This window comes from Sitodiplosis mosellana, unplaced genomic scaffold (genome assembly GCF_009176505.1).
Source record: "Sitodiplosis mosellana isolate CC-2019 unplaced genomic scaffold, AAFC_SMos_1.0 Smas_scaffold_6226, whole genome shotgun sequence".
Taxonomy (NCBI): domain Eukaryota; kingdom Metazoa; phylum Arthropoda; class Insecta; order Diptera; family Cecidomyiidae; genus Sitodiplosis; species Sitodiplosis mosellana.
In genome coordinates, this window is record NW_022601467.1 from 6,718,513 (window position 1) to 6,739,014 (window position 20,502).

General features: G+C 36.3%; 1 protein-coding gene across 1 annotated transcript in view; it reads right to left on the reverse strand.

Annotated features, from left to right (window-relative positions):
• The window catches only part of LOC129579269 (protein still life, isoform SIF type 1), a gene marked incomplete in the record, with an annotated part of 112,309 nt that overhangs the window by 29,809 nt on the left and 61,998 nt on the right, over positions 1–20,502 (reverse strand). Inside the window, 3 exon segments of the mRNA XM_055469165.1 lie at positions 1,534–1,761; positions 3,325–3,525; positions 10,188–10,370. Of these exon segments, the coding sequence (XP_055325140.1) occupies positions 1,534–1,761; positions 3,325–3,525; positions 10,188–10,370 (612 nt within the window).

A 20,502-nucleotide genomic window follows, 5' to 3' on the forward strand; every position in this document is an offset into this window, starting at 1 on the left:
TCTCTCTCTCTCTCTCTCTCTCTCTCTCTCTCTCTCTCTCTTTATCGAATCAATGTATTGAAAACCAGTTCTCTACCCATTTATGTGGAGGCAACGGAAAAATTGGGCACGACATGGTAAAAATGATCGATGGTGATCTGCCGTTGCATGGCGACAATAACTGTAGAAAAACTTGAGTGAAAAAATGCGCATAAATTGCTCTGGCGAATAAATGACATTCACTTTTAAAAAGATTTTTGCTCCTATCGATTTAGTTTTTCCTACTTCAGCTATTGACTCTGCTCATGATCGGCGTCAACTGTGCATTTGACTGACATTTTGTGAACTTGCTGCGGCGATGTATTCCTCGCAATTTTATTGTGTTTCGCAAGGTTGAGAGAAGAAAAAGTAGGAAAAAACTTGTTAAACAAAAACTGCGAATTCGAAAATTGCTTGAGTTACGATGCATTTTAACATCATCATTGATGCTGCTCATCGAGTTTAAATTTTTGTTTCTGCGTGCAAATTGCGATTTCAACTTGAGCTACGGATTTCTTTTACCGTCTTTGCAAAGCGCAAAAGTGAGGGATGTAGATGATTTCTTTACTGTTAATTGTGTGTGTCTGATGTGTTGATGTAATAATTTTTATTTGCGAACGATGTGCAGTGAAGTGTACTTGAGCTGTTTGTGTGTCTGCGAAAGATGTTAGTACTATGTAGTTGTCAAGTCTTCAGCAAATAAAAGGCCATCATTTGACGTTTCACATTGAGATGGTTTGAAGAGTCGACGAGCGCGTATCGTTTTTGCTGTTAATTCCTTCCGTATCACGCTTTTCATGCATTTGACATTGGTTGGTCGTGCAAATTATTGACATGAATATTCAATGCGGCTTTAAGCATTTCGCTATCATTTGTATCTCGTTTTCAATTTAGTCGAGAGTGTTGAGTCCATTTCCACATGGCACTGAATAAATTACCAGACATTCCCAACTGACGATCGGCTTGATGACGATTTTCGCGCGCGTCATACACCGTACACACACACACACACATTCAATTCACTTAAAATGAAATTATAACGGCCATACTATTTTACGTGCTCGTACGTATCCTTTTTATACTCATACTTCGGAGCCTTTTAATACTTTTTCTCTATAATAAAATATAGTATAAATCCCATAATGGGAGCCGAATACTTTGAAAATCACACAATTAAATGGTGAATATTAAAATGAATTCATTGCGCGAATCGGAAAATGAACGAACTCAATTTGTGCGTGTGGAAAATATGTAAGGAATAGACGGAAATCATTGCGCGTGCAATAGCTTGTTAATTTTCCAATTTTCTTTGGAATTACATAGACGACGTACGGTCGTATTTGAAATGCCAAATTAACAACTTTTCGTTTCAACCAAAATAACGATGGGCTTTCAACAAAAAGTAAGTGCGCGCGTCATTCACACATTGGATAATGTGCGGGAAAGTGTTAAAGCAGCTAAAATGGTCTCATCACTGCTCAAGGCGACAGCGTAGGTGTTACACGGGGTACTTACATAGGTTTCAATTAAATCGTTTCGATGTGGCACAAAGTAGTTGTGATCTTCCATATCACGTCGTTTCTTCACTCGCACAAAATGCTCCATCGGATTGAGATTCTTGCGAGCACACGCGTTCGCTAGGAATTCTTCGACGGACATTGCGTCGCGTAAGTAGACCGTCGCATAGTTGTTGTCGGGTAGGGCGACTTTGTAGGTTTTATCCGGATCATCGCGGGAGTTCATCTGTGGACAAGAGTGAATTTTTTTCAATAGTATTTTACAACAAACACAAACAAACAAATCTAAATTACAATCGATATGTTTTTTCTTCTTCTTAAAGCTCCAAATACTGGTTTAAGCTGTATTTCTCGTTTTCAGCCCTATTCGCTTTTTGTCTCTCTCTCTCTCTGCTATATATCTCAAACGTACAGCGCTTCCATCATTTCGTTCATTGCACACAACAATTGGATAAAATATTCAAATGCCAAATGCATGAAACAAAAGCAATAATTAGACTGAATTTAATTGTTTCAACGAACAAGCTTAAGCTAAACGAGCGAATTTTGAATGATTGTACGTTCTAATGGCAAACGAACCAACAAACAAATGCTAACCAGCAAATTTAATCACATACGTAACACATACAAAACACTAATACGCCTGCTCTCCACCACCCCACTCTCATCATGCACAATTCATTTCGCCAAATAGTGAGTTCTTTGGAACCATTCAGTCCATTCATGGCCTATTTTTAACAAATGCTTGAATACCCGAACGAGTTGCATCGCTTAAATGGCTTTATGCCGTGCCGAAACTTACATACACAGAGAGAGAGAGAGAGAGAGAAAGAGAGAGAAAGAGAGAGAGAGATTGTGTATGCTAGAGAAAAAAGGTTTTACACCATAGCAAAAAGAAATTCGGTTTGGCACATTGCTATCCTTTTGAGAATTCACACTGGTCACACCTACCAAATACAAGAGCGCTGTTATTTTGACATTCGCAATTCGGACAACCAAAACAAAAGCCAAAATAAAGTACACACAGCCATTGTGCTGAATATTGAGGGCCAGTGTGTTTATGTGTGAGGAAAAAAGATAGATAGAGAGAGAGAGAGAGAGAGAGAGAGAGAGAGAGAAAATCCATATTTTCTATACTTTCTATGGAGTACTTCGGTTGTACGCGAAAAAGCAAACAAAAGAACAAATGAATCACAAACGAAGCAATTTTCCCGCTCAAATGAATGCAGTATTTTCGGTGGGAATTATGCGATGCTGAAGATTTACAAACACCACAATGACGTGATGTCCGCCCCTTCTGGTTCTTACTTTGAGCACTCAGCGTTAGCTCTTTCAAAAATTTGCACACTTGTTTTCATTGTTTTCGATAAAATAGAAGTGAGTTTTTTTGTGCGTTGTTTTTTTTCGTTCTCCCTCTCCCTCTCTCTCTCTCTCACTCTCTCTCTCTTTTCAAGATTCATTCAAATACAAAAACATAGTTTTGGTTCGTTTCGTATGGTGTACTTAATCTATATATATATAAAATGCTTTGGTCCAAAAACATCGGACCCCAAACGAAATTTTTGGATGTTGTTAGCACACTCGGTATGATCAAAGTGTTTGCTCTATACTTTTTGGAGGGGTAGAACTGAGCAAACTTCAAAATGTGAATCTTCAATGCATTGTAATGCAATTTGATGCGTTCGTTGTTTCAAAGCAAATGAGACATGAACACGTATCGACTGCTGTATATACTCTATACCATACGTAAAATAAATACGATGTGTTTTTGTGTATGAGATGAAATTACCTGCATGGAACGTCGGCTGGATCCACTATTCGATCGTGATAGTAGCGGTGGTCGTCGTTTTGTTGCTCCACGTCCGGCGAGTAAGTTGTTCAATAGCGATGGCGAACGTGCACAAATGAATGCATGGAACGATGACACGGTAAATACGCCTAATTTATTTAATGTATTTTTGGTTGGTCTAGACACATGAGTAAGCAAAGACTGAAAATAGAAGAGAAGAAAGAGAGTGAAATATGTATAATAATGTGCAGGTCGAGAGAGCGAAAAAGACAAATAAATAAGTGGTTAATAAAAACGAAATTATGTGACGGTACATATCCAGAGGAGAACTTGATTAAGGCATTGTATGGAAAATTTATCGTGCAGCTGCATTTTGGGACAAAAAACGGTCTAACTTATCTCCACAATGGACGAGAGGTCTGATCAAGTTTCGCAATTTAAATTCCCAACATTGAATTAATAGCTTGTAGTCAAAAGTATACGGTATTGGCACACATGTACACACCCGCCGAAAAAAAAAACTGCCTGCCATTCTGCCTTTAGCGAAAAGAATCAAATGAATCTTTTTTCGCAAATGGTTTTCCGTTTCAATTTGTGGCGTCATGCAGAGGCGATTCGATTTATTTCGATATTGTGTCCGATCTGAATAAATACGGCCCTTTTTTTTGTTCGCAAAGGCCGAATGTCTACCGAATTCGATATTGACATTTGACAAATCACTTTGTTCGAACAAAAATTCCATTTGGTAGACATAAAATGGCTCGTACTGTACAATACGATAACATAATTCCCATGGTCATACATTAGATGATGAAGAAGAAAAAAAATCGCATTTTTCCAATTTGACCGTTGAAAGAGGATAAAATGGGACGAAAAAAATGTATATAACTGAATGAGTCGGTCAAAAAACGTCGGTGTTTTACCGGGGATACCATCCGACTTGGTTCTTAGCTGATGAAATGAGAACACTCGGACCACGCTAAATGCGACTCGATATTATCGAGCAATAATTCACCAATATGAATTATATTGTTTTATCCATTTAATCATATATTGCAAATACCCGATGAAGAAGCTTGGCCTATGGCATGGTGTCATTTCAATTGACACTCGGATATAATTTGGTGTGCCATTTTCAACATACCATATACAAATCCACACAATGCCAGAGTGAGCGTGTGATGAATGGAGTTGATAATATCGTTTAACAACAAGATTGTGTAATAGATTTGCACACTCAATGGGATGGCCCATTTTTTTATTTCGATGCGTATGTACTTCCGCTTTCAGCACAAATACAACTGCGATCAACAAACACACAAGCATGTGTCCACCATCAATAAATAAATTGAACTAAAAGTGAACGGGGACGGTCGGTGGGATATAGAGGGAATGAGCGCTCCAGAAGACTTGTTCTTCACATCAACAGCAATAACAATGCCAAACATCGATAAGTCGAAATTGGATGCGATTGAATACGAACGATGGCAAATTTTATAATTAACAAAATTACTCTCGCACATCAAGAGAAAGCAAATGTGGATCAGGTTGGAGTGTGTGAAGAATGAGAGAAAAACGAAATGGAAAAAAATGAAAATATTGGGAAATGGTCTTGCATCGTTATTGCTTCATTTTTTTTTCTTTCTCTTTACATTATAGCCAGACACATCAATCGCATGCACAGCGTTACGATGTATGGCACGTAATACTGTTGCAATTATTCCAATGACTTAATTCAATACATTTACGTTGATCAAGTCGAAGAGCTCACTTCGTTCATTGGTTTGCCGCCTTTTTTCACTCTCTCTCTCTCTCTCTCTCTCTCACTATCTCTCTATCTCACTCTGTATCTCGTCGTTCGAAGACAAATGAATTATTTAATGGAAGCATATTTAATATTGTTTCCAACCAATAATCTCTAGAAAAATATCGTTGTATAGTCAGCTGCCGTTCGGATTATGCTATCCCAAAAAGTTAAATGTCCGTAAAATATTGGATGAATGTGCGCTCGTTCGATTATTTGAGGGGTCAAATGTCATGTGGCGTGGGAAAGCAAAAGAAAACACAGTAAAAACGCGAGGGAACGAGAGAGAGAGAGAGAGAGAGGGAGAGAGCGAGAGCTTTATTGACAAAGAAGATGAGAAAGATTCACAAGCCTTGATACGTATACATATTTATATAAATAGTATATATGAATTTGACAGTAGGTTGTGTTTATGTTACATAAATAGAAATACAAATGGAAAAGTTTGGTGGTGAACGCTCCTAATGCGATTGCTTGCCATCAGATGATATTTTCATTGTCGTTTTTCTTTGTTTATCAATAATGGACCATAGTTTCCTAACAAATGGGTTGTACTGTCTTGTCGACTTCGTCTTTTTATACAATGTTCGGATGTTGTAACAAAAAAAGAAAGTAAAATAGGTAAACAAGCGGCCGCAGCAACATAAAGGCACATATCGTATTTTAACATTGCATATAACACATGGTGTGGTCTTTGGTTGTTCGGTGTCACATATAAAAGGGCTTGTTTACATTTCACCGAAAAAATGCTTACTTTAATGCTGTCCCATATGCTGTGTATACGTTTGTAAAAATTAATTCAGTATAAAGCGGGTTAACCCACCGAAAACTTCCAATGTTCGGATGGATGGATCGAACGAATTTCACGGAAATCCGGCCAGACTTAGGACAAAAGTGGAAGGATTTATTCCCAAATGGTTTTCGCAGTGGATTTTGTTTTATCAAAATTCTCGATTTCAAATGACTTGAAATTCAAACTAACAACACATTCACTATGTGAACTACATACACACACACACAGAGAGAGAGAGAGAGAGAGAGAGAGAGAGAGAGATATAAAAAGTGTATTTCGATACCGAATTCAGGGTTGTTGTACCATATTTCAACCGGGTGTACTATTACCATTTTTTTTTGGCTGAGGCTTGGGACAAGAGATGTTCGGCGACACAGAATCAATTTTACGGGCTCATAATTTGTAGACGAAAATTAAATTGAAAATGCAGACATCTATTATTAATGGATACATTTGATGCTTGACTACCGCATTAAGATGTTTGATTGATGCATTTACTCCGTCTATCTCTTTCGCTCTCTTTTTCCGTTTTCTCGACCATTGCCGCTCTCTTCTGCACCAATGCACGTACATTCACATGGTTGAAGCTTTTCTCAAGCATGAAAGATGATTTTTGATGTAGTTAACGAATTGACAAATTCTGTGTAAACTTCATCATTTGCTTGTCAACACCAGTGCTTCTCCATCTAAGAGAGTAAGCAAACAGTCGATATTTTTTTCTTCATTTTTTTTGGAGGTGGAAAGAAAAAAATGAAATGGAAAGAATGAGAAAGAGAGTGAGCGAGAGACACGAATTCATGATTGAAAAGTATGAATAAAGTTATTCACGAAAACAATCTAAAACATTAGTAAGTAGCACAAGTACACTACATATCATTTCCAGAAGAGTTAATTCGTTTAACATAAGCCATCATCTCTCCTTTTCTCGCTCTCGCCGCCGGAATATATACGAACACACACACAGAGAGAGACACATGTGCGGTATCTTGTGTGTTGGCTCCGAACAAAGAAAAGTCAATGAAAGCTCAATTCGTGAAAGAAAAATAACAGAAGCAAGGGGAGAAGGAGTGCGACGAAATGTAATGTTAAAAAGGAACACGAAAACCCAAATAAATTGTAACACTGATGCCAAGCAACACTGAATGAGCACATTGTATGGAAAGTCGGCGATCTCCATACGACTGACATCTCCTGCTAAGTAGCATACCAACATCTATATAATATATGCGCATAACAAAGTCCAAAAAAAGAGCGAACAAAGTGCCTGCTGAAAACTAAATTTGAATTTGATAACACAACTTCGACGATTATGCCAAAGACGAAGTAGCAGAAGAAGAAGAAGAAGAAGAAGAAGAAGAGACTAGGAGGAGAGAAAAAGAGAAGAAAAAAAACGCTGGCGGTTGGTGTACGTGTGTGGTGTAGCTGAAAACGGCAAAGATTATACACGACGTAACCATCATTGACAGCAATTGGTTTTCCCGTTTAAATTGAATCGGTGGAATTCGGAAAGTTTTTGGGCTCCAGCGGAAATTTTCTTATGTATCTTCTTACTGTGTATATTATTCTTATGTATCACTTCTGTGCAATGGAGCGATAAATTCTCGTTGCCACCGCCACCACCACCACCAGCACCGATATGTATAATCGTATACAATCGTAATCATAAATTAGTAGATAAAAATGTGTCTTCTGCCACTGTCGCTGCTTCGAAACTTGTCAAAATTGTTTGGGGTTCGATTTTTTTCCCAGTTTTCTTCCTTGAAACAGCCCAGATAAAGTGCAAATCTCATTATTTATTCGTCGACATTCCCATCGACATATACCCCAAGAATATTCAGATCTCATTTCATTTTCTGCCACCGACATTCAATCTATTGGCAACAGCAGTTCAATCAGTTGTGTGCAGCTGAAAAAATAAATAAATAAGAGCTCGTACGGCTACAGTTATTTGAATCTTGATGCATCGATTGACAAAAAAAAAGATACGAAGATGGGAACGGGTATGAAAAATGGCGAAAAATGAAAATCAAATTGGAATAAAATAAACGAGCCCCATTTTATGTGATAATAGATGTATTACATTTTTCGCACCTCATTTCTCATGGGTTATAAATATAATATGGATTTTATTACTTCTCCTTATATATATATATACATATTCGACTCATTCTCTATCATATTGGTACGTGTACATTTTGCTAGCAAAGAAAATCCGATACATCACTTTTTTGCCATTCATGCCAGAGCAAAAAACATGATTTTTTTTTTACTTTTCTCTTGTTTTTCTCCGAATATTTTATAATTGGAAGGAATATTTTCAGTGAATGATGTGACAAAAAAAATCAAGTATGAAAAAATGTCGATTTTTAGGTCCATTTAAAAAAAATGGCTGTAAACTACATAGTATAACGTGACGAATAGACACAGACGGATATGTGCTTTCAACATATTAAAAGATATAGTGAGTTCCGTTTCTAGGGGAATATCACGCTCCTGAATCTTGTGAAATATTTGAGATATTTGAAATAAACATCAATTGTATGACATATTTTCGAATATTTCGAATAAATAAATCAGATTTTTGTGGATTTTGGAGATATTTGAGATTTTTTGCATTAAATCCGAAAAAATACATTTAAATATCATTCATAATCACAAAAATCCACAATTGTCCGCCGTATTCACAAATATCCACCATATTTCATCCGAAAGGTTCTTAAGGTACTATTTCCTAGCGGCCGATTTTCGTCGCCGATTCAAGAGGGTTATTCGGAATTTTGGGTATAACTTCTGAGCCACTGAACGGATTTTAAATTTTTTTATATTTTCTGAGAGGTGTAATCTTCATCTTTCTAAAAATGTATATTATTTTAAAATTTGTCAAGTGGTTCGACAAACATAGCAAATATGCTGAAAATTGGTCAAGATCGGCCGCCGATTTTCCGCCGATTCAAGTATTTTTGCTATATTTGTCGAAACACTTGACAAATTTTAAAATAATATACATTTTTAGAAAGATGAAGATTACACCTCTCAGAAAATATAAAAAAATTTAAAATCCGTTCAGTGGCTCAGAAGTTATACCCGAAATTCCGAATAACCCTCTTGAATCGGCGACGAAAATCGGCCGCTAGGAAATAGTACCTTTAGAGATAAATTGAATTTTCTTGAAATGTTTGGAATAATTTAAGCGTGATATTCCCCTAGTTCCGTTTGTGGGTAGAAAAAAACTGACGTTGACCACAACATTCGTAGCAGCAACGAGAACAAAAAAAATATATCGCTTGAGCACTAGAAAAAAATATCATGGGATAATTTGCATGATGATGGAAATCGATTTCAAACTTTTACACACGAATTCGTATTTCAATTGAAATTTATTTCGGTAATCTGAATACATATTCATATATTTCAGTTTTTTGTTCACCAAGTAAAAATGTACAACGAATGCAATGATAAATTGATGAAATCATGTTCAGTGTGGTGTATATGTTTGTATATATAAAGCCAGGCGCTATTGTATGGCCAGGGCCACACACAAAATCACACATACACAATTTTCAGCTGACATTTCAATCTATTGAGAGGCAAGCGCTTTCGAGTTGGCTGCAATTCAACTTGAAAATGTCGCCAACATGACTCTATCTCTCTACTATGAATACAATGAATGGCAAAGAGGGAAAAAGAATATTTCCATTTTTTTCTGTTATATTTTGCGTAAGTCATCGTTGTATCTAAACTCTTTTCAATATTCATTCGTTTCAATTGCTAACACACTCTATTAGAATCGTTGTTCGGCGAACAAAATTAAACATTGCACAGTTCATACATACATACATACATACATATATGTACAGTGCACACTGATTATTATGTCGAAGAAGAAGGAGAAATGAATGCGGGCAACTTTGCAAAATGATTTATGTATTCACCATGACGAAAGCGACCTCAACAAAATCAATATCGCATATCCTACATAAAGCTGAAAAGCCGCTCGGTCTTCGTCCAAGTTTCTATTTTCCAGTGTGTGTCACACATGGGTGACATGCAAAACTCTAACTCCGTTCGACTAACTCGGTCGGTTTTGGTTCAAAGATGCCGGCTAAGACGACAATACGGATTCCATGCTTTGGTAAAATTACGCGCAAATGTTAAGTTAACTATAAACAGACTTTAGGCTGCTGTCGAAGTTCAATTTCGACGATTTTAACCAAAACGAAAAAGTGGAAAGAAAAAAGCCAATGTTAAAAGAGACTTTGCACATACCTTGGGGTTTGGCAGTTCGCCACCTTGTAACGATGCCATGTAGCAACGTAAGCGGAATTGCTCACAATGCAGACGCTCCAAGTTCTCTTCCCACGTAAGAATTTGCGTTTGTATTTGATGCCGCGTATCCTGGTCGGTAACGACACTCTGTTGCAATTCAGCCATATTCTTCAGTTTGTGATCCTGCAGATGGAAATAACGGAAAACAAAAGGAAAATGTTAGAAATCCAATGGTAAAATATCGTTAATTTCGACTCGAAAACTGGCATATCATCATGTTGGAGATTTAAAGGGATAGTAAGAGGAGAAATTTAATGAAAAGTGAGTAATGGCCAACAAGTCAAGTTGAGTGTTGGGCAATTTGTAGTTGTCTTACAATAGGTATAACTTCATTTTTTTTTCATAAAAAGATATAAGAAAGTCCAATCGTTCCAAATTAAAATGGGTCGCTTGTCGGTGGCTCCATTTTCTCGCTCTCGCATACTCCAAATAACAAGGATTTTACAACAACTGAATTATAATGAAATTCTGGAGTTTTAAATCGCACACCAGTTTTGCTCATTGTTTGCTAACAGTCCTTCAAATCGAAATGAAAAGCGTGCGGGTGATAGAGAAAGAGAGAGGCGTATAGAAAACGAGAGAAGAGTTTGAAAAACAGCTCACAAATTTAATGGGCTTTTTTGTTGGTCGTAAAGTGCTCTGCCGAATTCTTCCGGCCTTAACAATTAAATATATATAAATATTTTTTTTTTGCTTGTTCATAAAAAAATGCGATGGTTTATATTTTCCCTGGCAAAGGGATGCAACATGAGCGTTTCTCGCGCATTTACCGATTTTTCGTTGGATACAATGAACCAAACCAAACAAGATGAGTGTGAGATGAAGTAAAAGAAAGCACGCGATGTTGCCGTTGTTCACAGGTACTGCATATAAGCGTCTGACAGCTCACTGCTAGCGCTGCGAAACAAGTGTCAAAAGTTGTGACTCAGATCGTTCAATGTTTACTGCAAACTATTGCATCTTTTTTATATTTGTTAATAAAGTAGACGAAAAGAATAAAAATGTCACGAATGTGCAAAATTGATTTTTGTGAGAGCGTAGCAGGTGATAAACATCAATTTTATAAGTAAAAAAATTGTTTTTCATCACAGAACATTGTTGATGAGTTCATTCAGTCGCGTTCATGAGTGCGTCTAACGACGTAAACGAATTGAAATAAACTTCATTGAATGAGCTCATCGCAAATTCGTATTTTACTTTGTTTTGTTAGTGTTATGCATAGGTTGCGCCGTTGTTATTGTTATTGCAAAATGCAAAAACTATATAACACACAATGGCAATCATACAAAACGAAAATGAGGTTAGTAAGATTTTTCAATGCATTTTGTAAATATAATATTTATTTCCATATAGTTTGTGTTCTTTCTTCTTGCTTTTTCCCCCTTTTCTTTCTCTTTGTTTGTTGTCGCGAAGTTTTTCGTTAGATTGTGTGTTCGTTGTCGCTCTAAAAATAGCCAGATTTGCAAGGGAGCACCAGAGTGTCGCATGGCGTGAGTTTCCGTTATTGTAGAAATTATTCAATTTTCATGTGCATGCACATTTAAGCTCAAAACGAGTGGTAAAAACTCGGCCAACAATTGTAACAAAATCAAAATGAAAAAAAAATTGTATTTTACACAATGGACATCCAGTAGCCTATTTCACCAAATGTTTTCATGAGAATTTCTCCTCAAGTTTTTTTGGTCAAACAAATATATCTAAATGTAGCAATGAGAAAATCTCAATAGAAACGTGAAAATATTCTCATTTTTTTGACATTATTTTGAGCGCCAACTTGAAATTTCGAGATTTTTCCACAAAATGTGAGATCACATCATGGTTGGCTCAAAAATAAATGAAAATTTAAAATTTTCGCTCAGAATAATGTCAAAAAAATGAGAATATTTTCACGTTTCTATTGAGATTTTCTCATTGCTACATTTAGATACATTTGTTTCACCAAAAAAACTTGAGAAGAAAATCTCATGAAAATTTTTCATGAAAACATTTGGTGAAATAGGCTGCAGATGACTTTGGCTCTGGATCTTATATATGTATATAAAATATATCCTTCAATCTTATTATTATTAATGTATGTGATGGGCATAAAAACAGTCAACTCTCGGTGAAATAAAAAATGATTTTTGTCCGTTTTAATGCTCAGTATTTTGCTACGAAATAAACAAAAGGAAATACAAAATGCATGCTCTCTCGCTTCTCTATCCTTCGGTCGCGTTGTTGGAAAAGAAAATAGGCCGGTCTAAGTGTAGGCTCTGCAATCACACGCACACTCACTCACTCACTTACTCACTCATCCACAAACATGGAGGAAATGGAGCTTATACACAATAAACAAGAAAACGAAAAGTAGCAGTAGCAGCGCAGTGGCATAGTAAGAAGAAAACGAGTGAGGAAAAACCGACAAAAGAACGAAATCTACTCGACGTTGACTTTATGTTTGATTCCGTCTCGCTTCTGTTGTTTGTTGTTGATTCGCATTTTCAGATTCAAGAATCGTTTGTTTTCAGTTTTAATGAGGCATTGAATGTCTTGAATTGGATTTTATGTATAAAATTTTAATTATGTATTGTTTTTGACAATAATAAATTATAGGGCTCCCGCCAATTTTCCGCTTGTGAAAATACCGCGACCCCATTAATCTACCATCCCATCTCCCGCCTATGATCGTTCGCACATTCGGGCTACCAGTGGAAAAAAAAACATATTAAAATTGCACATTGTTGCGCATTGCTGATGATAATTCTAGCACATTGTTTGTTATTCACTGTTTGTGCGCACACATTGAAAAAATACAAAACGAATATTTACACAGTAAACAGAAGATAATTTGCCACTCGTCTACACATGAAATCCCTATATTTGGTTCTTTCCACCAATATTATATATATTGGGTCTAAAAATGGAGCTGGATTTTTTTTGGATGTGTATGGTTTTTGTTGCTGTTGTTTTTTTTTTGTTATTTTCGTTCTCTATTTTATTATTTTCGTTTTACTGCAAATGTGATTTTATCAAAAGTCACTTTTCATTCTCTGCTACTCCCGCTCTCGCTCATTTTATCAGTCAGAGTGAGGGATTTGTACCCGAAAAAACGCGTCCAATATTGGCATTTGTATTATCGACAGCTTGAGAACTTGTTGCCCATAACTTTGTATAGAATGTCACATTTGTGTGATTCAAAAGTTTGTAGCACACTTCACATATTGCGTGAATATTGTAAAAATAAAGCACAAACGGTTTGGGTGGAGAGGAAAAAAATTAAAGAAAATGCGTCACGTGTAAAAAAATGTAAGATGTAATAATTATTGACACTTGAGGCTGAATTTAAAAGTAGAACCAAAACACATATACACAGAGAATATGATGGAGCGAGCGAGAGAGAGACAATGAAAGCGAAAGTGAAATGAAACAATGAAGAAATAAACAGGATATGAACAAAACTTTTGGCATTACAATAAAAACCGAGAAGTTTTTTTTTTCTCTCTTTGATTCCATAATCCAGCGTATGCATTAAAAATACACTCGTTTATATTGCCAATCCAAGTATCCATAAAATGAACACTCACAATCGCGCGCCCAAGTCAAAATGCTATGCCAATCGCTTTTCTCACATTGCGTTCTTCCGTTCCGTTCTTTCCTTTTCTTTGTGCCCATATAAAAGACTTCCACTCGAAATTCTCTCTCTCTCTCTCTCTTTTCTTCATTCACTCCGTGGACTTTTGTCGATGATTTTTTATTATCTACGTTTGGCTTGTGTGTATTTATTCATACGTTGATGCTTTTGAAATTCACAGAATTGTTATCGACGCGTGTGCTTGATGCGACTATTTTCTGCTTAGACATTTTACTCTGCCCAACAAAAAACGATCTGACACGATGGAATGAAACAACAAAATCTTATACAAAATAATAACTGTAAAAAGATGTGTATGTATCCTTTGTTTATGTATTCGTACTTATACAAAATATATCGCGAATAACTGTTAGCACAACAGTTGAGCTACAGCTCAAGAGCTTTTTGAACGAGTTGATTTAACATCAACAACACATATAACATTTGAATAATATAATTCCAAAACCGAACGTCATTCATATTTTGATTACGTTTGCTTCTGAGGTTTTGCCATGTTTAAATGCGGAGTTTTGGTGATGACGCATTCCAGTTCTTTGTGCTTGTCATCATTCAAAAGCTCATGCATGTTTGCACTACTGAGTCCCAGCACCAGAAATGATGTGTGGTGTTTGCCTCATACGAAATTGCAACATTGATTATGTGTCATAAAGTCTGTCAAATGAATAATGTAACATACGAAAATAAAAACAGCTCACAGGCACACACACACTCCCAAACGACGGACAAAAACTTATTCGGAAGTGCACTGAGTTGCTTATTATTGGCAAATGTATTTAATTAGTGCAGATTCATTTGACAAAATGATAAAATTCATATCCCTCGGCGTCATCGTCTCTTGTCCAATTAAATGCACCATCATGATACCATAAAAGTTGGAATTACTTAATTATCTAATTAACAGGGGCTATCTATACAAAGCGGCGTATTGGACTGGAATGATGATAGCAACTTTTTCAAACCAACGACAACAACGATAACTATGGTCACACTGCCAATGCACAAAACTTCCCAGTTAAAATAATGGCTCATAAGTATTTCAATTAATTTCGAAAAGATACACAGAATTTCGACACCGACTGTGCCACACACTGCATTGCATATTTTCGCTAGTATGCTTTGGATCATTGGTGGTGCTGATGGTGATGGTGATGGTGGTGTGTGTAAGTTCTGACCATTGTCTATGACGACGACGTGAGTTAGTGCTTGGCCATGCCACGGTATGGCAGTGACAGTTTTTCATCATTTATATGAAACGCATGAAACTTTGGACGTGACCAAAATGTTGACGGTGGAAAAAAAGTTTAAATGTTTCAGGGAGGGTTCAATTAGATAATACTACAGACGCACACATGCACGTGTACAAAGTTCGGGAGGGGTTTTTTTTTTTAAATATTCGAGTTCGTTTATTTTATCTCTATCTCAATCTAACGCTCTCTCGGTATATGTATGAGTGTGCCATCTAACCAGTCAACAATTCATACATTTTACACCAAAATCTGCACTATGAGAGAAGAAAAGAGTTATACACACAAAAGCTTTATGGCAGACATGCAACGGTAGTAAGAAATTTGCACGCAAGCAATAACTTTTCAGTAAAACTAAGCACGTCTTTCAGCCGTGAATGTTTCACTTGGCATGGATAACATTTTTGCAATGCACTTAACAATGAGCAATTTTCTATTGATTTAGAATCAACGAATATGTTTGTGTGTATGTATGTGTATGCATCTAGTTAGAGGCCACGTTCGTATCAAAGGGCAACGAGTAAAGGGGAGATATACTCGAAAAATTGAGCGAATGTCAATCCAGATTATAGAGATGGGACGCCATTTCACGGAGGAAACATTTCATATGATTCTTTTGTCAGATAGAAAATATCGAATTGATGATCAACCTCGAGTGAATGGGGTTTCGTGTAATGGGCAATGCACACTCTCTTCCTCACTTCCCATCTCTATCATATACATTCACTGTATTAACGTATCAGAGCTTTCCAACACAAACGACAAATGCGATATACCAAACAACAGCAACAGAACAAAAGAAAATAAAAACGAACGAAAGGAGAAACGGAGATAATAATAACATTCATGTTCAAATTCAATCCATTTCTTTTCGGTTTGTGTTTTTCCACTGCCATTTCAGCAGCTGCGAACGATCACACTGAAGCGATTGAAACAAACCAAGCACCACTTCAACTTGACATGAATTGTTGTTTGTTCGACTGTATGTTAGTGTGTTTGCGTGTGTATGCGGATTTTATTGTTTTCATTTTTTGTTCGCTCTATCTCTTGCTCTCGACTGATTGTCGAGTATTTTATCATCGGTCATAGTAAAAAGGTATAGGAAACATTGCACATATTTATCTTTCGCTTTATGGTTTCTTTATTTTTCCCATATCTCTCTCATTCTCTCTCAGTTGGAAAATAACGACATACGTTTTACGTTCGAATTATGTTCGGTGTGCTTCTAGAATTCTTTTTACTTTTCCGCACACGAAGTGTGTGAGAAAAGTATAGCAATCGACGTGATAAAAAGTGTGCTAATTTTTGTTGTGTCCACGATAACTTTCGAACCGCTCAAGCGATTTCGCTCAAATTTGGCCAGGAGTCACAATTAGTAAATATCTTGGATGTATCAAAAGTTGGGCCAAATTGGACCAGTTCATCTGGTACTTTTGGGACATCATAGAAAATCACCCAAGGGTCCCCCCTTGGATTATGTCGAAAAAAAAATTCTTTTTTCATCAACCTAGAGTGGATTGTTGTATCGTTTCCACATAGTTTTATAATATTAGGCAGTGTTAAATGGTTACACGATGGCCGACCATGATGGCCCAAAAACTACGATTTTTGGTTGTGTCCACGATAACTTTCGAACCGCTCAAGCGATTTCGCTCAAATTTGGCCAGGAGTCACTATTAGTAAATACCTTGGATGTATCAAAAGTTGGGCCAAATTGGACTTCTCGGATGGACTTCTCGGTTTTGAAAAACAAATGTTTTCTTGTTATCATAGAACGGATTTTTGATTTGTTTTAACACGATTTTATCATGTTAATCCGTGTTAAATGATTTATAACACGATGGCCGACCATGATTGACATTTTTTCTATTTTTTTTTTGAATTTTTTTTCAAACTTTTTATTTTTTTTTTACTGTTTTTACAGTGATGTTAAATGGTGTTATAACACGATGGTCGACCACGATGGACTTCATACCATTTTTACATAGTATAGTCAATATAGGTATCATATGAAAGGTCTTTGAACGGAGATGAACATGAACACCATCCCGGTCCATCACGGTTATGTTAACACCACTTAATGGCATTTTTTTATATAAATAGTTGACATATGTCATATGGGTGTCATATGAAACGTTTTAAAAAGGGCGTGGACATGGACACTATATCCGTCCATCATGATGACCATGATGGACTTCATACCATTTCTACATAAGTATAGTCAATATGGGTATCATATGAAAGGTCTTGGAACGAAGATGAACATAAATACCATCCGGGTCCTTCATGGTTATGGTAACATCACTTAACAATTGCAACATTCCATCCAAGTGATCTATATTTTACATTCTACCGAAAATGTGCGGAAAAGTTCGTTTTACATGGTAAAACATTTTATTTTTTCTCTCTCTCTCTCTTTCTCTCTCTCTTTTTTTCACTTTATTCTGGCGCTTTGTTTTCCTAACATCAACATCCAATTGGGTGCGCGCATTTGCGCACGAAACACAAAAAACGCACGGGTAAACAGTTGAAAGGGATACATGCATGAAAAATAGTTCGACCCTAAATATCAGTGATTCGGCCACCAAACAAGCGATACGAAAATGAAGCTGAACGAAAACAATCAAGGCAACGAACAAAAAAAAACTATATTAAATATGTATAGAGACACACGCGCTTGCAGATGTTTTTGACCAAATAGTATGACCGAGAGAAATCAATGACGGCGACGGCAGAAACAAATGGAATACAAATGTCCAAAAGAAGAACGCACAACGAAATAGTAACAACAAACCAATATAGAAATGTGGATCTAAACTACTGAGTGAGCATCATTGTCGTCATCATCATCATCATCGTCGCCACTGTTGTTGTTGTTGTTTTCGTCGCCCATTCTATTGGCCCCCCTTCCGTTCGGGATTGCTTCGATTAGATTCGATTCGTTTCGATTCCATTTTATGCAATCAGCATACTTATCAGTCAGTACAGTGTGCCATCGTCTGAATTGTCTAGTACACAATGCCAGAGAGCATAACATGTTTCATTCATGCACACAGTCACTTACTCACAAATAATAAGATGAATGCGATGCTCTTTCATCAACATTAAATGTGAAATGTGACATGTGTGGATTCGGTCTTTCAAGTGGGCAACTGTTAGATTCACCATTTTTCCACAAACACACAGACTCACACACACTTCGTCTTCGTCAAGTCTCTTCACTGCGTTAGTGTCGTTGCCAATCAAATTTCGAATTTGCCTTTGAATGTCCATTTTAATGCATACGAAATGTTTCATTTTTAAATCTAAGGCTCACCATATGAAATATAGTTTCTGCTATGAGCTTTAATATTTCTTCTTCCAATCGAAGTGGATGTCTATTGGTTTCGCTTCCTTTTTTGCATTCTTTTTGTCTTCTCAAAAATTGATTCGGTTTCTCAATTTGTTCTTTTTTCAGTCTTTCGTACAACGATTCACCCGGTCGACAACGATAGGCTCATTAAAAAGTTGTAGGTCATCTGTTTTTTTTGCTACGCTACATTTACCATTTATCAATTATGATTTCCAAATTCACTTTAATTACTGACACATCATGTCTCTGTGTGCAGATTTAAATTGGTGCGAGTCCATGTGTATATGTATGGAAATTGTGTCATTATATAATTGGGCCATATGCACATAAATTACATAAAATTATCATTTTGATTGTGAGTGAACGAATCTTGTTGTCACATTTCGTACAATTCTATACGTTAGTCCAACCATTTTCAATCGTTTATCTCTCACAACAGCACATAGATCTTGTTCATCGCTTTAATAATGCAATTTTTTGTTCTTGTCACTTTCTCTAGATTATTTATTGTGCATTTTAAGAAAGCTAAATGCAACGAAGATTGCTCAGTCTGTGTATTTGTATGCATTGTGTGAGTGCAACTGTACATTAGGGTGTTTTCGGCATCGTTCAATCGAAAAATGGTAACTCTCATTCGATAGATCTCAGAATTCTGAGTCGATTGATAACATTTTTGTCGCGGATGGACTTGTGGCGACACTTCCCGAATCTAAAAACAAAAACAGTATTATTCTGAATTTCTATAGTAACGTGTGACAACTAGATTCAATTTTATGTTTTCTTGTCAAATTTTTGTTTTCAAATTCCAAATCAAATCTGGTTGTCACAGGTTACTATGGAAATTCAGAATAAAACTTTTTTTGTTTTCAGCTTCGGGAAGTGTCATCACAAGTCCATCCGCGACAAAAATATTATCAATCGACTCAGAATTCTGAGATCTATCGAATGAGAGTAACCATTTTTTGATTAAACGATGCCGAAAACACCCTACTGTACATACTTAATTTATCGTCAATCGTAGCTGTAGCTTCAGATTTGCAATAAATAATTGCATTTGGTTTAATTTTATTAAATTAATTTGCGCTGACACAGTGAAAATTATCGAAAATACTGATGCCAATATAGTGTATGGTTGTATTTTGTCCTGTCTACCAAAGATTTGTGCCGATGTATATCATTTGTATGTGCTGCTTTCTCGATACTCTGTATGTTAAACGAGATAGGGAGAAAATGTGTGTGTGTGTGTGTGTGTGTGTATGCGTTTATGTGACGGAAATCGATTGTTTCTACAATGATTACGATACATAATGTTTTGATACTCAGACCAGATAAATAGATGTTTTTATGCAATTTACCACATAGATAATGTGTATTTTTTACGCTTATAGCTAGTGGTTGTGTTTTTTTCGGTCTGCATCGTGTTCGCAGCATTTCATCGCACCAACGGCGTCAGTGCTCATCTATATTGCAGCGTCAGAAATTCGATCTTTTTTTACACGTAAAAAAAAAGAAACCAAAAACGAATTAGCCCATTTCTATTTGTTTTGTAGCTTTTATAAATTCAATAGAGCTTTTAGAAGTGGTTGTTGTTATTGTAACCGTTTTTTTCCCTCTTCTTCGTTGAAAATGCTGGTGTTAAAGCAAAACATTTGTGCGAACGAAAAATACGCTTGGTTCTCTCTGAATCGATATCGGATCCATAAATTATGTTTATCGACAATTACAATAAATTTTACTGTTTGGCTTTATTTCATATTTCCTTTTATTGCTTTCATTTTTCGACTATGAACGCGTTTGCTGAAACTGGAATATTTTACTATTTTGAAATATTTTGCCGCAACCGCGCTGTACTACGTCTTCATTTATGTTTCATCTTTAGTGCTTTTCCTTTGTGCCATTTCTCACACTATCTATCTTTCTTCCACTTTCTCTTTATCTCTCTTGGTCTCTCTTTCTATGAGTATACATGCTTCAATTGCGCGAATTTTTGCACCAGAAAAAGGAAAACCGAAGAAGCAACACGAACAT